Genomic DNA, 18,963 nt, shown 5'->3' with positions numbered 1-18,963 from the left:
TTAGACATGAATATTGAAATAGTAACATTACGAACTGACCCGAGGATAACAAATAACACAATCACCCAATCAGAAAACACTTTACTAAACTTTCAGCACAGAAAAACTAATAAAAGACAGAGGATCTGCTAATTCACTCCAGATTTCAGAAGGTTAAGCTTGTGTTTATTTCCACTTATTTTCTCTAGCTCATATGGAACCAAAATTGGACGACTAAAAACGCATAAAAACAGCATATTCCTATTTTACAGGGTAAAACAAGTAAACAAGGTATTAAACCAAAAGAGAAAACACAGACACAGAATTCAGATCCGCTGTGCATTAATGTGCATACAGTACCACTGATATATTATGTGTGTCATATTAAATTCAGAAACGGTAACTTGTCGCAGCTAAAACCCAGATTAGGTGACGAACGCAGGCTTGTTGGTTTTTTACAGTTTTGGTGCTCTTGGTTCAATCATTGCGGTCTACCAGATGCTCGTTTCGCAGCTACTTCACGACATGGAGAAAATATGAAGTCAGAATATTTTGGCTTTGGTGAATCGTCCAAACCCAAAGCGTGGCATCCAAGTCTTAATACTACGACTGAAAATAAGCAGAATAAGAGCCGCTATTGCTGTTCCAATGCGGCCAGTGTATAATAAACACACTCCTGAGCAGAAAACACTGCCATGAGGACAACGGTTAAATAATAAAGAACAGAAATCCTCAACATTACTCATACACATCTCAGAAAAATCATGTATATCTTGAAGAGATCCCAGATATGTCCAAATGCCCAAAATTATTAGCCCCTTTAAGCTATATATATTTTTTGATAGTCTCCAGAACAAACCATTGTTATACAATAACTTGTCTAATTACACACACACACACACACACACACACACACACACACACACACACACACACACACACACACACACACACACACACACACACACACACACACACACACACACACACACACAGTGAAGGTCAGAATTATTAACCCCCCTTTAAATATATATATATATATATATATATATATATATATATATTTTTTTTTTTTTTTAAATTTCCCAAATGATGTTTAACAGAGCAAGGAAATTTTCACAGTATGTCTAATAATATTTTTTCTTCTGGAAAAAGTCTTATTTGTTTTATTTCGGCTAAAATAAATGCAGTTTTTAATTTTTTAAAAGCCATTTTAAGGACAAAATTATTATTTACTGTCATTATGGCAAAGATAAAACAAATCAGTTATTAGAAATCAGTTATTAAAACTTTTATAGTTTGAAATGTATTGACAAAATCTTCTCTCCATTAAACAGAAATTGGGGAAAAAATAAACAGGGGGGGCTAATAATTCAGGGGGGGGGCTAATAATTCTGACTTCAACTGTATATATATTATATAACTGACCAGAGTGAAAGGACCAGAAAAAAAAAAGGTTTCCATTTTGTGCTCAAAGCTACTTTTATCTGTTTATCTGAAACTATTGGCACAATGTTCACCAGCCAATCAGAATCTCATAATCAAGTGTTCAACAGCTCTGAGCTGTAAATGAAAAATATTACATCTCATTGTTCTTTTATTTAATAGCAAATAAATATTATTAACTTAAATACTATTATTTAATAAACTTAATCAGAACTAATGCAGATAAAGAAATCCACATCCAATATTAAAACATAATACTTTAATATACAGTTAAAGTCAAAATTATTCGCCCTCCTGTTTTTTTTTTTCCCTTTCAAATATTTTCCAAATGATGTTGAACAGATTCAGGAATTGTTCACAGTATTTCCTCTAATATTTGTTCTTCTGGAGAAAGTCTTATTTGATTTATTTCGGCTAGAATAAAAGCAGATATTAAATGTTTTGAACCCATTTTAAGCTCAATATTATTCGCCCCTTCAGCAATATTAGTGTTTCTACAGAACAAACCACTGTTATACAATGACTTGCCTAATTACCCTAACTTTACCCTAATTACCCTAGTGAAGCCTTTACATGTCACTTTAAGCTGTATAGAAGTGTCTTGAAGAATATCTAGTCTAATATTATGTGCTGTCATCATGATGAAGAGAAAAGAAATCAGCTATTAAAAATGAGCTATTAAAAATATTATGATTAGAAATATGTTGAAATGTAATCTTACAGGAGGGCTAATAATGCAGGAGGACTAATAATTCTGACTTCAACTGTATATTTTGAAGACGAACACTATGATAGTCTAGCTGTAATACTTCCTTTGGCTGCACCCGAGAGATGACCCAACATGAAGACATTTGGTTCTAATCTCTGGTTTTGCTAAATTAGCATTTTCCCCACCCAGAATAGCCTCTTCTCTGGCATTTGCACATAGCTGAAGCCGAGCGGGTGTGTAATCAAAACGGCGTCCTCACCGCAAACGCTGCATGACAAAGTGACGGCGCTGTTTATGCGAGCGTCAGAGAAAAGCTCTTTGTTTTTCGGCCCTGAGGTTCGCAGATCTCCTAATGTTTTTCCTAATAGACTCTTTCTCGGGTTTTGTTTGAGCAAGAAACCACTAAATCCTGCAGAAACCACTTAATCCTGTGTGGCTAAGCGAAGGGGTTTAGTGAAGCATATTTCTTTCTGCTCTCATTGCACGTTTCTCTCTTTTATTCTGCTTCTTCATTGTATTTCTCGAAGGTAACAGGACTCATATTCACGGCGCTGTGTGTTTTCAGATCTGGGTTCAAACCTCAGATGTGTGTTTTATATCTGCGCCTTTTATAGAGGCTTTGAAAGTGTATGAGGTTTCAGGAAGACGTGCGGTGAGCGCTTATAAACACTTTTAGAGGTCTGAATTGTTTATTTGCAGTGTTTGGTCATGCTTTTGCCATTTTTGAACAGCTACTAATCTAGAGTAATGGAGGAAAAGCCAAACAGACACTGATAAACATGTCACTGCTGCGGAAGAGATTAAAGTCAGATTTAATCTTAAGGTACAGTTCTCGCTATTAATAAACTATTAACTATGACTTCTGCTTTTATGAAGCTTTATTTTGATGCTTATTAGTACACTGTAAAACAGTTAATGAACAGTTTTTGTATTTTGTGTTTATTTGCGGTTGTGAATTACATTATGGGAAGTTGATCTCTGCCCTGTCCACTTTTGATGTTGAAAATTTGTGATCATTTTTGCAAATACTTACGCTTTCTCATGAGATCAGGCTGAACTATAATTACCAACACAGGCTAATTGTGAATATGTACCACCGTATACATTTCTGGAGAGCACAAATTATCACAAATCCTGTGGGAATTTAATGTATATAATCTAGTTTCATTCATTCATTCATTTTCTTGTCGGCTTAGTCCCTTTATTAATCCGGGGTCGTCACAGCAGAATGAACCGCCTATTTATCCAGAACGTTTTTACGCAGTGGATGCCCCTCAAGCCGCAACCCATCTCTGGGAAACATCCACACACACACACAGTCATACACTACGAACAATTTCGCCAATCCAATTCACATGTACCGCATGTCTTTGAACTGCTTTGAAGCACCCGAAGGAAACCCACGTGAATGCAGGGAGAACATGCAAACTCTACACAGAAACGCCAATTGAGTCAAGGTTCGAACCAGCGACCTTCTTGCTGTGAGGCGACAGCGCTACCTACTCCGCCACTGCTTCGCCCCTTGTGATCGATTAAGTAGTGGAAAATTTTCTCTCGTTTACCCGTTTCGTTCAGTGTGCATGAGACCTGTCAACACTCCCACAGACAGTCTCACGTGCTCTGCAGATCGACAGAGGTGCGCCTTTATGGGACTCCCAAAATTCGTCCCGTAAATCCCATAAAATGTCAAGGACAGTACTTTTGTTTTTGCTTTCAAAAGCTTGTATATGTAATTAGCATAAGTTTACTTAAATATTGTTTCTTAAATGCAATCTAACCCAGTTATGTGGAACCCACTAACATAACATAAGCTAACATAATTTTGAGAGAGTGGCTAGTGTCAGGTTCAAGAGAAATTTTAGGCAGATTGAGTTACCACTACTCTGCATTGTCTAGTGACCAATACAATTAAACAAGTTACCTACAAAAAGCAAGTTAGTACTCAAAGTGTACTAAAATGTAGTATGATATACTAAGCATAACTACAATTTGTAAGTTTACTGAACTTGTCATATTGAGTAATCAGTACTCGTGTTGTTTAGTAACCAATACAAGTAAACAAGTTACCCAAACAAAGTAATGGTTAGTAATATTTACTCAAAGTTGGTGAGCTTATTTGCTTCATAAATATGAGCAATCAGTTTCCACAGGTTTTTTAAGTAAACTCAACTTGTTTCTTTTTTGATAGTGTATGCGTTTTTGCATCACTTTTTTACTTAAGCCTACTTTTGCTCTAATGGCTGCCGTTGGGAATATTAGTGTGTGGACTGTCAGAATGATCCAGATCGGCTGATCCAGGACTAATTGAGAAGAATTGCATCTCTGTTACTCAAAGGCTCTTTTGAGTCACCTCTGATTGTTTTTTCTCTTTCTCTGTGTCTCGTTCGCTCCTGAAAGCAGCTGTGTAATGCAAACGCAGGCCAATGGGTAATGAGAAACAGCTGGAGTCTCCATTCTCCGTCGCCACCAAAACCAGCAGCACTTTACATCTGCGAGAGCCGAGATTTGAGCATCTGACTGAGGGAATATCCATTAATGATACTGATGCTCACTACACACCATCACTATCATCATCTGACAGGGGTTAGAGATGTGCGGCGTTAATGTGACATTCATGACGTTTACGTTTAAAGTGACGATGCTTATTATAATCCCAAATCAGAAAAGTCTAAGCTGAACAACACCTCAGGGGGTGCTGCATCAAGAATCCTCATTCATCTATAAGCCAGATCACCACATGGGCTCAGCACTACTGCGGCAAACCTTGGTCAAGTACCACAATATGTAGTTACATCCACAAATGCCTATGAAAACTGTACTGTGCTAAAAGGAAGCCCTATGTTAACAGTGTCCAGAAGCACTGTCGATTTCTCCAGGCTTGAAGGCATCTGGAATGGATCATCACACAGTGGATATGTGTACTGTGCTCAGATCATTCAGCATTTCAGGTATTTTCTGGAAGAAATGGACACTCTGTGCTCCAGACCAAAGAAGAAAAAAATCATCCGGACTGTTACCCGCAACAAGTCCAAAAGCCAGGCTCTATCATGGTATGTGGTTGTGTCAGATGCCCTTGGCAAAGCTAACTTACACTTCAGTGATGCACCGTTAATGCTGAAAAGTACAGAGAGATTTTGTAGCACAATATGCTGCCTTCCATTCAAGAGACACCCATGGAGAGGGTGGAGAGGGTGGAGAGGATTCAGGTACTTGACTGGCCTGCCTGCAGTCCAGACCTATCTCCAATAGAGAATGTGTGGGAATGAGGACCCCACACTGTTGCCCACCTTAAGACTTGTTTGCAGGAAGAATGGGACAAAATTACACCTGAAACTCTTCATCACTTGGTGTCTTCCCGCATAAAACTTCCTGCATATAAGCTCTCAACAATGCATGTGCATGACCCCCATAAAGCATATCATTATTCCTTTAAAAAAGAAAGTCTTTAACCGTGTACTCTGAGAAATTGTCCTAAACTGGGGTGATACCTTTTCAAAGTATGTGTATTATAAAAAGTAGATATTAGTACTTGTAAAAATGTACATAAGTCACTAAAAATACAAAACACAAAATTATCTTGAATCCATTCACAGTGTAGATTAGATAACAGTGCAAAATTAATATTTCCAATTCTTTTACAATGTTATTTATTATTATAAATTATTATTTTCCCAACCCTGATACAGTATCAAATTTATAATACATTCATTCATTCATTCATTTTCTTTTCGGCTTAGTCCCCCTATTAATCAGAGGACGCCACAGTGGAATGAACCTCCAATTTATCCAGCACGTTTTACACAGCAGATGCCCTTCCAGCTGCAACCCATCACTGGGAAACTCCTACACACTCTTGCACACACTTACATACACTACGGCCAATTTAGCTCATTCAATTCCCCTATAGCGCATGTGTTTGGACTGTGGGGGAAACCGGAGCACCCGTAGGAAACCCACGCCAACAAGGAGAGAACATGCAAACTCCACACAGAAATGTCAACTGACCCAGCCGGGAATGTATAATACAGTAAGAAGGAAAACATCAGCAGCTGGTGGATATGCTTTCACCTTCACTTGAAATGCCTCTAATCTTCCTTAAATGAGATAATCTGCTCCTGTGCAGGTTTGAGCTTACAAACCTCTTGCTATGACAACAACAACTGAATGAGTTTTGAAGAACAAAACTGTCCTGGGATCTTATCGAATAGCCAATAATCAAATCCAGCTAACCGGATGTTCCAGAAGCAGAACTATACATTAATGACCAGATCAGCACACACAAGGTCAATGCACACAGATGGACACCGGACACCAGTCGCCATAATGTCACATAACAAGCAGGCCAAGTCTGTAAATCAGCATGATTGAACCCATGGGTCAGCAGACACACAGGATTCCCGCTCGCCGCTACATTATTATTGAATTTTCCTTTTGTGTTTATTCTGAAGCGGTGCTGTAATCTCATTGGTCATTGGACTCGTCTATATATAAGCAACTACATACAAATGTCAAACTTGCCATTAAAAAGAAAGTTTTTACCAAAATAGTGAAAGTTTTTTTGCGTAGACTTGTGTTTTACAGTACTGTAGAAATACTCAAAAACTTATCTGACAATGTTTTTAAACAATTATATTTGATTTACCAAAGTCAAACTAGGGACAATTTCCCATGTCACATCTAAAGATGTAAGGATTCACAGTGAGCCGGGTGAAAAACCATGTGACGATTCAAAACAGTAGAAATGTTGAACAAATCATGATACATTTTTTGAACAGACGGGGGCGCTGTGTTTACAGGCGCAAATTCGCTTTACCTGCAGATCAGCGACGAGCAAGAGGTGGGGAGTTGGAGAGTACAATGACAGCGGTGAAGAGCGCCAGCAAAACACAAACTGTGTGCAAAAAGACGTTTACTTACAGAAGAACGAATATGATGCACATAAACCGTGAAAACGGTGAAAAACTACTGACGTCTATACGCAAAAACACTATTAATAAACCAAACTACGCAGATTGGATGATTTGCAGCTACTGTGAGCTACCCTAAGTGTCCTGATGGCAGGACGATGACCGTTAAGAAGTTGAAGCTTTGGGTAAATGCCAGAAATTGTTCCAAATACTTAACACAAATACGTTTGGTAAGTAGCAGAACAGCTACAACCTGAAAACCTGGGTCTCTGCAGATATCATAATGTCAAATTTAAGATCTTTAAAGACCTTTTTAAGACCATTCAGGGCTCGAAATTGCGACCATTTTGGTCGCATATGCGCCCGAAATTTTATCTATGCGACCTTAAAATATATTTGGGAGCATTTCTGCGAGTGCTTAAAATTGTTATGTGCGACCAGTTTTTACTGTAAAATGTTCACCACATGCGCGGATTCGGGAGACATTCACACAGAATGCATCTCTGCACTTGCAACGCGCAACGCAGCGCTCGGGAATGGTTTAAAACAGTTGTCATGTCAACTTGCTGCAGTAAACAAATCCAAGTCCGTAATGCTTGCCCCGCCTTCACGCTCTTCTTATTGGCCCACTGCTCTAGCACTGAACGCGAATGATTGGTTAATATCAGCTGTCAATCACTCAGTCAGCGATTCTGGCTTTAGGATGACAGAGAGAGCTACTACCGCGAAAAATTGTAAAGCGCTGAAGAGTGCTTAGAAAAGCATTAGTGCAATATCAGACAGCACTTGTGAGAACAGCACAGTTATACCGTTAACAGATTCATTTAAGTGCGTGCAGGGCCGGTGAGCGCTCCGTGTATCTTTTGCTTACTCAGTTCTGTTATAAAAATCTATTTTCTTGTGATAACGGGATTTCGTTGAGACATATTTTCCTCACGCTTGCATTTATATATATATATATTTTTTTTTTTTTGCTTGTTAGTTTGATTATTGTTGATTTCAAATACAATAAATATGTTTGTATAAAACTTGTAGTAACGGTGCTCATAATTAGTGGGTGCGACTAAATTTTGGCTGATGCGCCTAAATTTTTTAAGTTAGGAGCACCGGTGCTACTAAGCAAAAAGGTTAATTTCGAGCCCTGCCATTAAGTATTCAATTTAAGACCTATATCACAATATCAAAAACACGCTAGAGAAAATGTAAAAGCACAAAATTAGAGGTAAAATAAAGTTATTTAAATTGAACAGTACTAAAGTCAGCTTAAATGCACCATTGAACTACAGAAAAAAACAAACATCTTAATGCAGATTTATACTTTCACCTGGCACCGCACAACTCACGAAACGGATTAAGGCTTTTATACTTGACACGTTCACCAATGAGATATATTTTTTTAAATGACAGAGGGCGGTCCATAAACAGAAGGTAAAATCAGACGAATAAAAAGATAATCACTATCATTGAAGACGTTTTTGGGGGCCTCTTTTTTGTTTCAACAAACTTATCCCTCAGAGTTTTTCCAAAGTTTTACAAAAACTTACTTCCTTTCCCCTGGCTGTTGCAATTTCTAGCCAATAATTATTGGTCATTCTGGCAAGCAGAAATGTAACTGTGATAGAAAATAGGTAAAAACTTGATTAGGTATTATAGCCTACTGTACTATTCACTCTTCAAATAAATCCCACTATCAATCCCATTTTATCACTAAAACTGTAGTGTTTTGTGAAGTACAGTAAAATGCTTCAATTACTCTGTTGTGGTAATACTATAGTTGCTATGGTGACACAACAAGTGTATTAAAAACAAACTACCCATTGCTTTAGTTTTTGTTTTGTTTTTTTTACAATATAGGGTATATTTTTTACCAATTCAACACACTTTACTGTAGTAAAACTACACTGTATTTCATTTTATCAGTTCACTATTCTTAATACTACAGTATGCTGAAGCATCTCTGGAAAAGCACGAAGGAGTCTGAAGGAGCGAGAGCAGATCATTCGCACGTGAGCAGCCAGTGTTTTGAGAGTTTTGTCCCTGAACAGAGGAAACCGGCGCGTGAGCAGAGATTCGCTCTCTCGTATTACAGCGCTCTCGACTTATAAAACTGCGCTTGCGACATTTGTCAGTGAAATAACGGCATACTCTGCCAGCCAAATCATGTCGCGCGCACTCAAAGCGAACTTTCGCAAACAGCGATGATGTTACATTCGCCGCGGACACTGTTTAATATCAGAAAGCTGATTGGCTATTGCAAGTTGACTTTTTTGTAGTTGTAATACCGCAAATTACAATTGTACTAGTGAAATAAAGAAATACAAAACCCCAAAAACCTAGCAACAACAACAAAAAGAATTTAAATGAGCATTAGATGTAGCGTTACATGGACATCGCAAAAATAAGACCTGTGCAAAAATATTTAAGACCTAGAACAGCAAATTTAAGACTTTTTAATACTTTTTAAGACCCAGCGGGTACCCTGGAAATGGTTTTAGGCTGATCCTCCAACAAGGGCTCAATGGATAAGAATTGTGAAGGAAATACACTGTATGGATAGACTGACGTTTACACTAAGACTTGCTTCAAAAAAGTGCAATAAGTATTAGGAAAAATGGAGTATGTCATTGTAAATAATACGTGATAATGTGTTTCAAATATATCGGGACTTGATTTTGTAATGTCCTTTGTGTAATGTTTTATATACTGCATGATTATGGGTAACATGAATAAAATTCATATGAACTATATCTGCCATGTTATCATTATCACATACAGCATACGGTGGCAGATTTATCGACAAGCAGCAGCATAAATCAGAGCATTCACCTGGCATGCAGTCTAAAAAACTCCAGCAAATCTGAACAAGTCGAGCATTGGAGCTCAGAGAAACGGCCTTCACAGGATGTTTGAGGAAGGGTGGGACGCCTCAGAGAAACTGATCCTGAATAAATCCAGGCAGCGCTCCTGACACCCAACATCAGGATATATTGCTGTCTGATAATACTGCAGGCGTACTTCTCAAACTCTTCTACAACATCAGGAAATATTACTATGTTCATATATATTAATATGTTTAGATCTTCTATTGGTCCCACGCAATTATGTGATGCAATTTCACAGGTCAGACTTCACCAAGCTTAAACTTTGCAATGCAACGGCATGTGACACATTCGCATGCATGAATGAAAGTCCACCAGGTGAAAAGCGCACTGTGATCGCAGCTTTAATGCCTCAGAATCAAGGAATCAATTTATTTTTTTGATCATCTCCCAGCACTGTTGTGCGTTCTCACCTGGCGTAGGTGTTTCCCGGCGGTACGGCCTCCTGGAAGAACTGGAACTGGTAGAGGTAGAGGAAGACGAGGTGTCCTGCGCTGAAGATGGCCATCAGGACACACAGACAGCTGAAGAGCAGCGGGTCGAACGAGCGGCAGAAAGACCACCACGTGCACAAACCCAGAAACGTGAAGAAGTAGACAGAGGAGGTCAAAGACGGCAGCATCATACCTGCAGACGGAGACACAAAAACTGTCGGCTAACAGTAAGGGTGCAGATATAAAATGAAAAAAATAACAATTAAAAACTTATTTTCATACTTCAAATATAGTGGAAGCATTAAACACTCTACTCAAAATGAAGGAAGGGTGCATACAGGTGTCAGAAAGCGAAATTTAATATGAATTCATATCAATTGTAACTCCTTTTAAAGACTCTTTCATACATTAAGACCTCATCGTCACTTTAGGTTTCGACCGGTAACATTGGCGACATTTTTACTCACAGTATATTTCCTATTACTGATTGCAACAAACTAATCCCAAACTAAAACATCATTCATACACTGAATAAAAATAATAAATCAGCAGGTGGCGTGAACAGCAGGAATAACGGTGTTGCCTTTACACTTTACACACAGCATCCCAATATTCACAGATTAAATGTAGGCAAACGTTAGTATAATTCATAGTGACACCACATGTAATATCTGGTAAAAGACTCTTAATACTTTTTGAAGGCCTTCAAATTTCTCTAGTTTGTAGTTTTATAAACATTCAATACTGTTTAAGACCCCCCAGACACCCTGCAAGAAACTGAGATATTTAATAAATCCTGTGTGTATTTTTGTTTAATTAATTGCAGTATGTTTTCCAGAGATGGGTTGCGGCTGGAAGGGCATCCACTGCGTAAAAACATGCTGGATAAGTTGGCGGTTCATCCCGCTGTGGTGACCCCAGAATAATAAAGGGACTAGCTGAAAATAAAATGAATGAATGAATGAATAATTGCAGCATCAACACTTTAGCTACAAAAGTCCTTCAGTCAAGAGCGGTGAGGGATTTTCTCCATTTGTTGTTTGATTAATAATCATTAAAACAGGCGGCAGCAGGAATATTGTGCTGTCACTTTAATGGTTTCTCTTTCGCGTGTCTTTTGATTCTCAACGTTTGTTTTGACACCTATTTGACCATTAAAGCGCTCGCCTTAAGATGACTAGATATGCGTGTGCTCTGCTCGTCTCAGTGTGCGAATGAGACCGAATGCTGACCGCATACTTCTGCCGCACACACACACACAAAATCATGCGGTCTTTTGCGCTTTTAAGAGCAACATGTGTACGACTGGGAAGGGGGCGGTATATGATGGAATAATCGTTTATCTCGATTAATGGTTTTTCATAATCGTTAGAAGCCAAAATCGAAATCGGATTTTCGATTAATTGCACAGCCCTACTGCAAAACATCAAAACGACTCCTGCGCCAAGCTGAAACTAGTAAACAACAATTGCGTCGCGCCTTGCGCCTCATTGCGCCGGGTGTATGATAGGGCCCTGAATGTCAATTTAAGCTGAACAGTGATATCTTGTAAAATAAAACATTATGCACTGTCATCATGCCAAAGACTAAATAAATTACTTATTAAAACATAGTTAAAAAGGTGTTTAAAAATCTTGATTGATAATATACTTTATTTTTACGTTATTATATAACTGATTATCTATGCTGATCGCGTTTTTATTTTTATGTTTCACTTTTGACTGATTTACAAATTTCTAATTTTGTTTAAAGGTTCAGGACACCCTGGAGAACTTTTTTATATATATTAACAGATGTGTGTGTGTTGAGCATCAGTTAAGACAATGTTAGCACCTGTCAGCTTTAATTGTGGGGAAAACTGGATAATTTTGAGCTTTTGTCTGCTAATTTCAGCTTCCGGGTTTAAAAGGATTTTTGGGGCGGATCAAAATCGGCGACGTAGCGCAGTACTGCAAGTGCAATGATGACGCGTGGGTTTCTCATTATTATTCATAGCGGAGTTTTCTTATCCTATGAGAAGAGCCGGCTGCTTAATTATTCATGAGACCTACCAGAGTCAAGCCCGAGCTGAGAGACAAGTCACGGACCCAAGGCACACAGTATTTAGCCGTTCATGAAGGCTCATATGCGTTTGTTTCTATGATTCACGGGGTTTGTTGCATGCTTTTTCCCCGCGATCTTGTCAGGGCCGATCATACAGCAGAGCTGTGTGCGTGCTGCTATCATTTTTGTCGGGAGAGCAGCACGAGAATTAGAGAATGGCGGATGCTGTCTTTCATCAGGAGTTCGTTCACATTTAGACACATCGCCGTGCTGCTGTGTTTGCCTAAATCCTCCAGATTACCAGCAGGGTTAATGGTTAAAATAGACAGGTCAGGAGACCTGCTGCACTGAGTCTGCTGGATACGGGGATTGAGGGAGAAGTCCTCATTTATAGTGTTTACATGAACACACTTATCTTTATAATGATATAAATTGTGGTTATGTGTATATGAAATTACGAATAACAAATGTAGCAGGGCATTAAATCACTGTTCATTTCTTTGCATTTTAACTTTGTGAACTATAAACTCATGCGTCTCCTCACGGTTTGTCTCATTTTGTGAGCTAGCTTCGTTCGCTCACGTTCTCCCCTGCTGGCCACACCCACTCATGCTCGAGGAGCTCCACGCCCATTAATCATGCATCTTTTGAAAAAATTCTGAAGTAGACTTTAACCGAAAGTGGGGGGTGTCATGACCCTTTAATAAGATCTGAATATATCATTTCTTTCCTCTGTTAAACACCAAAGAAGATATTTTGAAGAATGCTGAAAACCTGTAACCACTGATGACATCCACAGTAGTAAAAACAAATACTATGGAAGTCAATAACTGTCAGCTTTCTTCAGTATCTCTCCTTGAAAACATATAAACTTTAAGAAAATGATGAGAGAATTGAGCTATTTGGGTGAACTGTCCCTTTAAACACTTAAAGCTGATCAGATGATCATAATTACTGTAACTCACAGGTGATTATTGATTGAGCGGCTGTAAATGTGACTGCAGCCGTACTTTATTTGAGCTCTGGGATGTAATGCACTCGAGCTTGTATTCATCTGGAGTTAATAAATGAATGCAGTGTATTGATCAGATGTGGTGACTGATGTCTGTCTCAGCGCGACCCACCTGTGAGGCCCAGTAATACAGTTACGACTACTTTTCCTGCGCTGGTAATCAGATTGCCAACGATCTCTTTGAGTTTGGACGCCGCGTCTGCTATTTGCCGCAGGATCCTGGTTTTGGTGCTTTCCTCGATGTCAGGCTCCTCCAGGTCTCCGTCGTCTGCATCCGCTGCTTCTTCTTCCTCCTCCTCATTTTCGGGAAGTTCACAGTCTCCGTCTCTGAGCTCGAAGTCTTCAAACAGCAGCTCGTCCTCCAGCTCCCGCTTTTCTCTGTTCTCGTCCTCTTCCTCATCCTCCTTTTCCTGAAAACACCACAATGGAGGTTTACTGGGAGTCAGAAAAGTTTTGCAAATGTAAATAAACAAGAAATGCATTAATTAATGAACATTTTGGAATGTAAATGTAGAGCGTATTTCAGCACTGATAAGACGTTTGGGCTGGTCAGAAGTGTGTGTTATCTGGAGGAACTGTACTGCCAGTGTGTGTTATGCACCAGAGCTCTGATTAATACTCCCATGTGCTGCAGATTTACACGAATATCTCTGATGTCACATTACATCAGCGCTCACTTCCTCCACAGCTTTACCGGCAGAGGAGGAGGAAAAGAAAATATGGGAAAACATCTGAGGAATCTGTGTATTCTGCCACAGAAACAAAAGTGCAAACTTCACCTTATAAATGAAGGAATCAGAAGCTGAAAGCACTACTGTGGCCATTTACACAAACAGTATTATTATTAATAAAAAAGCATTAGAGCAGAAGTGTCCAAACTCGGTCCTGGAGCAAGAAAGAATCTAGTATATCTAGTAGGAGCTTGATTAGCTGGTTCAGGTCTGTTTGATTAGGGTTGGTGCTAAACTCTTCTGAACACCGGCCCTCCAGGGACAAGTTTGGACACCCCTTGCTTTAGCGAGTGACTTCTCACGCCTTTAAAATGAACGCATGATATATAAATACAGATAGACGAAGGTGGGCTGAACTACAATCATAGTTCAACACTTTCTGAAAGGAAATTTCAAACAATAGGCTTTACAGAGGAAACATTACTATATTAAAAGACAATGATGTGTACTTTTTTAAATCTCAAAGTATTAAAGGCAAAGTATGACTTCTTAAAGCAAAATAAAAATGCTTTTTGAATATACAAATATATGTAACAAGGCAAATGTTTTCCCAAATTACTTAAAAATCTAAATGTTAAATCGTTCAAATAGAGAAAATGTAAACCATAGCAAAACTTCTATTAAAAACTTTTATAAATTCACTCGTGTGCATGTAGAAAACAATTGGATGAGTCAAAATGTCCAAATGCCTGGTAAATGTGATCTATAAAATAAAAAGCAATGCAATAAAATAAATTGCAATAAAATTATATATATATAAAAATAAATCAGTTTTTTAAAATGCAATATTTAATGTGTCAGACAAAAAATAGACGTCAATTTGTTTAATATAAAATAAATAGTAATCTGACCAGTTAACCGTTAATAACGGTTAGCAAAATTACCGAAATGAGCATCCCTAATAGCCATTTAATTTACTTTTTCTATGTAAGAGAACTTGATTGAGAAAGTTCAACATGCTTGAACCATCTACACAATGCAGTTTAGTTCTGTTTGGTTTTTCGACAGTATTTTGATACAAAGAAAACAGAAGTGATATAGCTTTGGCTATTTATTTATTTTACACATGGCTTTTATATTGTTAATAATTTGCATAGTTAATATTGTTCTTTGATGTTCAGTTTATAAAGATTTTTCAAATGTTATTTAATAAAAAAAAGTTTTACAAATCTTTTTTTCCCACCCCCCCACAAAAAAAAAAAAATAAATAAAAAATCGTGATACGAACCGATTCGTGGGTTTGGTGTATCGTTACAGCCCTACTGTAAACCAATAGCATTCAGATGTGGGTCTAGCTCTGCCTTTTGTCAGCCTTTTTTTGTGCAAAGGGTTCCCAAAACGTGGTACGGTACAGTTTGATTTTTGGTACCTTTTGACAGTGGAATCGGCCATAAAAGAGTAGAGAACCATACCGAACCGTACCACTCAGTGGAAACGGGCCATAACACAATCTCCTTCAGGTATTCTCCTTGTGTTTATTTGTGATTGTGGTGTTTTACGCTCAGCTGTCACTGTTTAATTTACACACTGTTTTTCTTGGAAAAAAGCGACTGCTAGTTGTTTGTGTTGGACTCTGTAATAAGAATAATAATATTAAAACAACTTGACTTCATCCACACACCTTTAAACAGTTAGAGCGTGGTCTTAATTATCTGCCTGTCACGATCCATAAAGATCTGAGCATGTGGAGAACATTCCTGCAGTAACTACCACTAAACCAGCAGCAATGACCAACATCAGCCACTCGCACTGCTCCACACGTCCATATGGAGACTGCAGTTTACTGATCAGATGTGTGTGTGTGTGTGTGTGTGTGTGTGTGTGTGTGTGTGTGTGTGTGTGTGTGCCCTGCTCAGAGAGTATGAATCAGGAAAGTTGTGAAAGAGCTCAGAGAGAAAGAATAAGGGAGAAAATAGAGCAGGGCTGGGGGTTGGTTGGTAAGTTCAGCACCGCCACCGAAAAAACAACACCAGCAAATGTGTTCCAGATGTGAAGCTGCTGAACGAACACACACACACACACACACACACACACACACACACACACACGCACACATACATACTCACCCACGTATTCACACACATGCACACAATCAGACCCACGCACACACATGCACATACACACACACACACACACATACAAATATACACAGTCACATTTATAGACAGACACACACCCACACCCACACACACACACACACACACCCACACCCACACACACACACACACACACACACACACACACACACACACACTCACACTCACACTCACACTCACACACACACACTCACACTCACACATAAGCATGCAAACAGACAGATGGACACATATGTACACGCACGCACATGCAGATACCCACACAAACACACCCATAAGCATGCACACACACACACACACACACACACACACACACACACACACACACACACACACAAAGACACACAAAGACACACACACACAAACATACATGGGCACATTTATAGATAGACAGACACACACACACACACACACACACACACACACACACACACACACACACACACAGAAACAAACACACAAGCATGCGCATACTCACTTGCACAAACACTCCCACATACACTCTCACAAATGCATGCACACACACAAACGCATGCATGCACACACACAAACCCATGCATGCACACACACGCATACACAGAGAGACACACACATATTCATACACTCACTTGCACACAAAGGCATGCGCGCACACACACACACACACACACATAGTGGATTATAAATGCAGTGTTAACAGCATTAGAGAAGTGAGCGATCAGAAAGTGTGTGTCTGCTGAACGTCACTGACTCTGCACTGATCTGATGATTAATGCTGCATGAAGTCAGATCTGGTCTCTGCTTTACCGCTGAAGTCGGTAGCTTGATTACACAGACTCAGGCCATAAAGCATTACACTCATAACACATCACGCTTTCTGTTGACACGGGGTTCATATGTGAGCGTACAGACTGCAGGGAAAATGCCATTATAATTAAAGACGGAGTTTAAAACACACACAAATAAAGACTTACAGGAAATGATAATGATTAACACTGAAGGTGTTGTGCTGGTTGAAAGACTCTTCACAATTCAATAATAGTAAATGATCTAAATGTATGTATCTTTATATTCCGGATAAGGCATAAGACTTAAAAACGTTTATGCAATTAAAATACTGTCGGGCCGATCATTCCCATAATTCTGATAAGTAGCCCAAACTGTCTGCCAGCAAATGCAGATTTGTACATCTGCGCACACGTTCATATCTGCCATTTGTGCATGTACACGAGAGAGTGACAGCGGTAAAATCCAATAATATCCAGCTGCAGACCCGCAGAACGACACGCATTTCCGGCACACACGATCTAGGCAAACCATATATGGTTACGACGGATGTTAATGTGTATTAACGTGTTCTCGGACATCGTCATCAATATACTTGTATATTGTTGATAAATTATGTACACAATAAACAATAGTGCATACTATTTCACAAATATTGCACTCAAGAGGAGCGAATGTGGAGCGTTGTTTCCAATCGCTATAAAAGACTAAACAGTTTTCTATCGGTCATCATAGATGATCAGTCATTATTATCTGACAGAGGTAATATAGCAGATATGAATATAGCAGATATGTTTGCTGGCCTTGCTGAACGATCTAAATTGGACAGGTTTAATAGGCAATAATACATCTTTGCATGTAATAAAAATCTTTTTTACATGTAATAAATGTATGACATTATAGTAATATTCTACTCCAATATTCTATTCTAATAGTATTCATTTGCTTAATTTTCTAATAACTTTTAAATTAATGTTTTCCCTCTTTAAATAAGACAGTAATTTAAAGTAAGCAATATATTGTTTTTAAACCATAAAGTACTGCTAATTTGTTGTAATTATAGTCACAACTAATTTAGCATTACAAACAAATTGACTGGTAATAATTAATAATAATAAAATAATAATAATAAAAATAATAATATTAATTATATATATATATATATATATATATATATAAAATTAATATTATTATTTTTATTATTATTATTATTATTATTATTTTATTAATATTAATTATTACCAGTTAATTTGTTAATTTGTTTGTACACTATATATATATATATATATAATTAATATTCCAACTTCTAAGTGGTCAATAGCCTACGTTTGTTATGAATAAATTATAAAAAAATGCGTATAAACGACTTATTTATGAAAAGGGCATAAGAGTTGTGTGCATGTGCACATTTGAATTATGTCAAGCTGTAAACTCGTTCGGACTTTTAAAACGCTGCCAATCAAAATGTACTTGTCGGGCTCGGGCCTAACTTTTATGGCCCGATTACACCTCTCACATGTCAGCAACTACTCAAACGCCCACACACTTGTAAACAAAGAGCCGCTGTCATTTCTGAAGGAGACTCACCATTGAGACAAAGTTGTGAATTACTTAGAAGACCAGCACGATCAGCCAATGCATTATCCAGAGGATGATCATGTGTGCAACGGCCATAATCTCCTTCCTTTTAAGTGCACATTAGCTTGGGCAAGCTAAAAATGAGCTGATTATATTTGATTCAGACTTTTATGAGACAGTTGTTGATTAATTTTATTTGTGGTAAGCTTGGTTAGCAGTTTTGGAGAATTTGATGGTTCCCCATTCAGACAGAATGCCCAAGAGGTGTTTCAAAGATAGCCACCGAGTGAAATGACGTGCCTTAAAGGGACTTTAAGTGACAGAAGTGTTGTTCAGACACTGAAATCTCCTGGTGAAAGACTGATGTGACAATTTTCAGTGTCA

At 38.3% G+C, this 18,963-nt stretch overlaps 1 protein-coding gene across 7 annotated transcripts in view; it reads right to left on the bottom strand.

Annotated features, from left to right (window-relative positions):
• piezo2a (piezo-type mechanosensitive ion channel component 2a) overlaps window positions 1-18,963 on the bottom strand; it is a 150,032-nt gene that overhangs the window by 67,834 nt on the left and 63,235 nt on the right. For all 7 annotated transcript variants that reach the window (XR_012399642.1, XM_073941353.1, XM_073941355.1 and 4 more), the window contains 2 exons: window positions 13,522-13,819; window positions 10,334-10,547 (listed from right to left, as the gene is read on the bottom strand). Coding sequence is in view for 6 of the 7 variants with exons in the window: in XM_073941353.1 (XP_073797454.1) it covers window positions 10,334-10,547; window positions 13,522-13,819 (512 nt within the window). In the remaining variant the exon portion in view is untranslated. The remainder of the gene's footprint in view (window positions 1-10,333; window positions 10,548-13,521; window positions 13,820-18,963) is intronic.

This window comes from Danio rerio, chromosome 24 (genome assembly GCF_049306965.1).
Source record: "Danio rerio strain Tuebingen ecotype United States chromosome 24, GRCz12tu, whole genome shotgun sequence".
NCBI classification, from domain to species: Eukaryota; Metazoa; Chordata; class Actinopteri; order Cypriniformes; family Danionidae; genus Danio; species Danio rerio.
The sequence above is the reverse complement of the archived record's forward strand: the minus strand, read 5'-3'. Positions and strand labels throughout refer to the sequence as shown.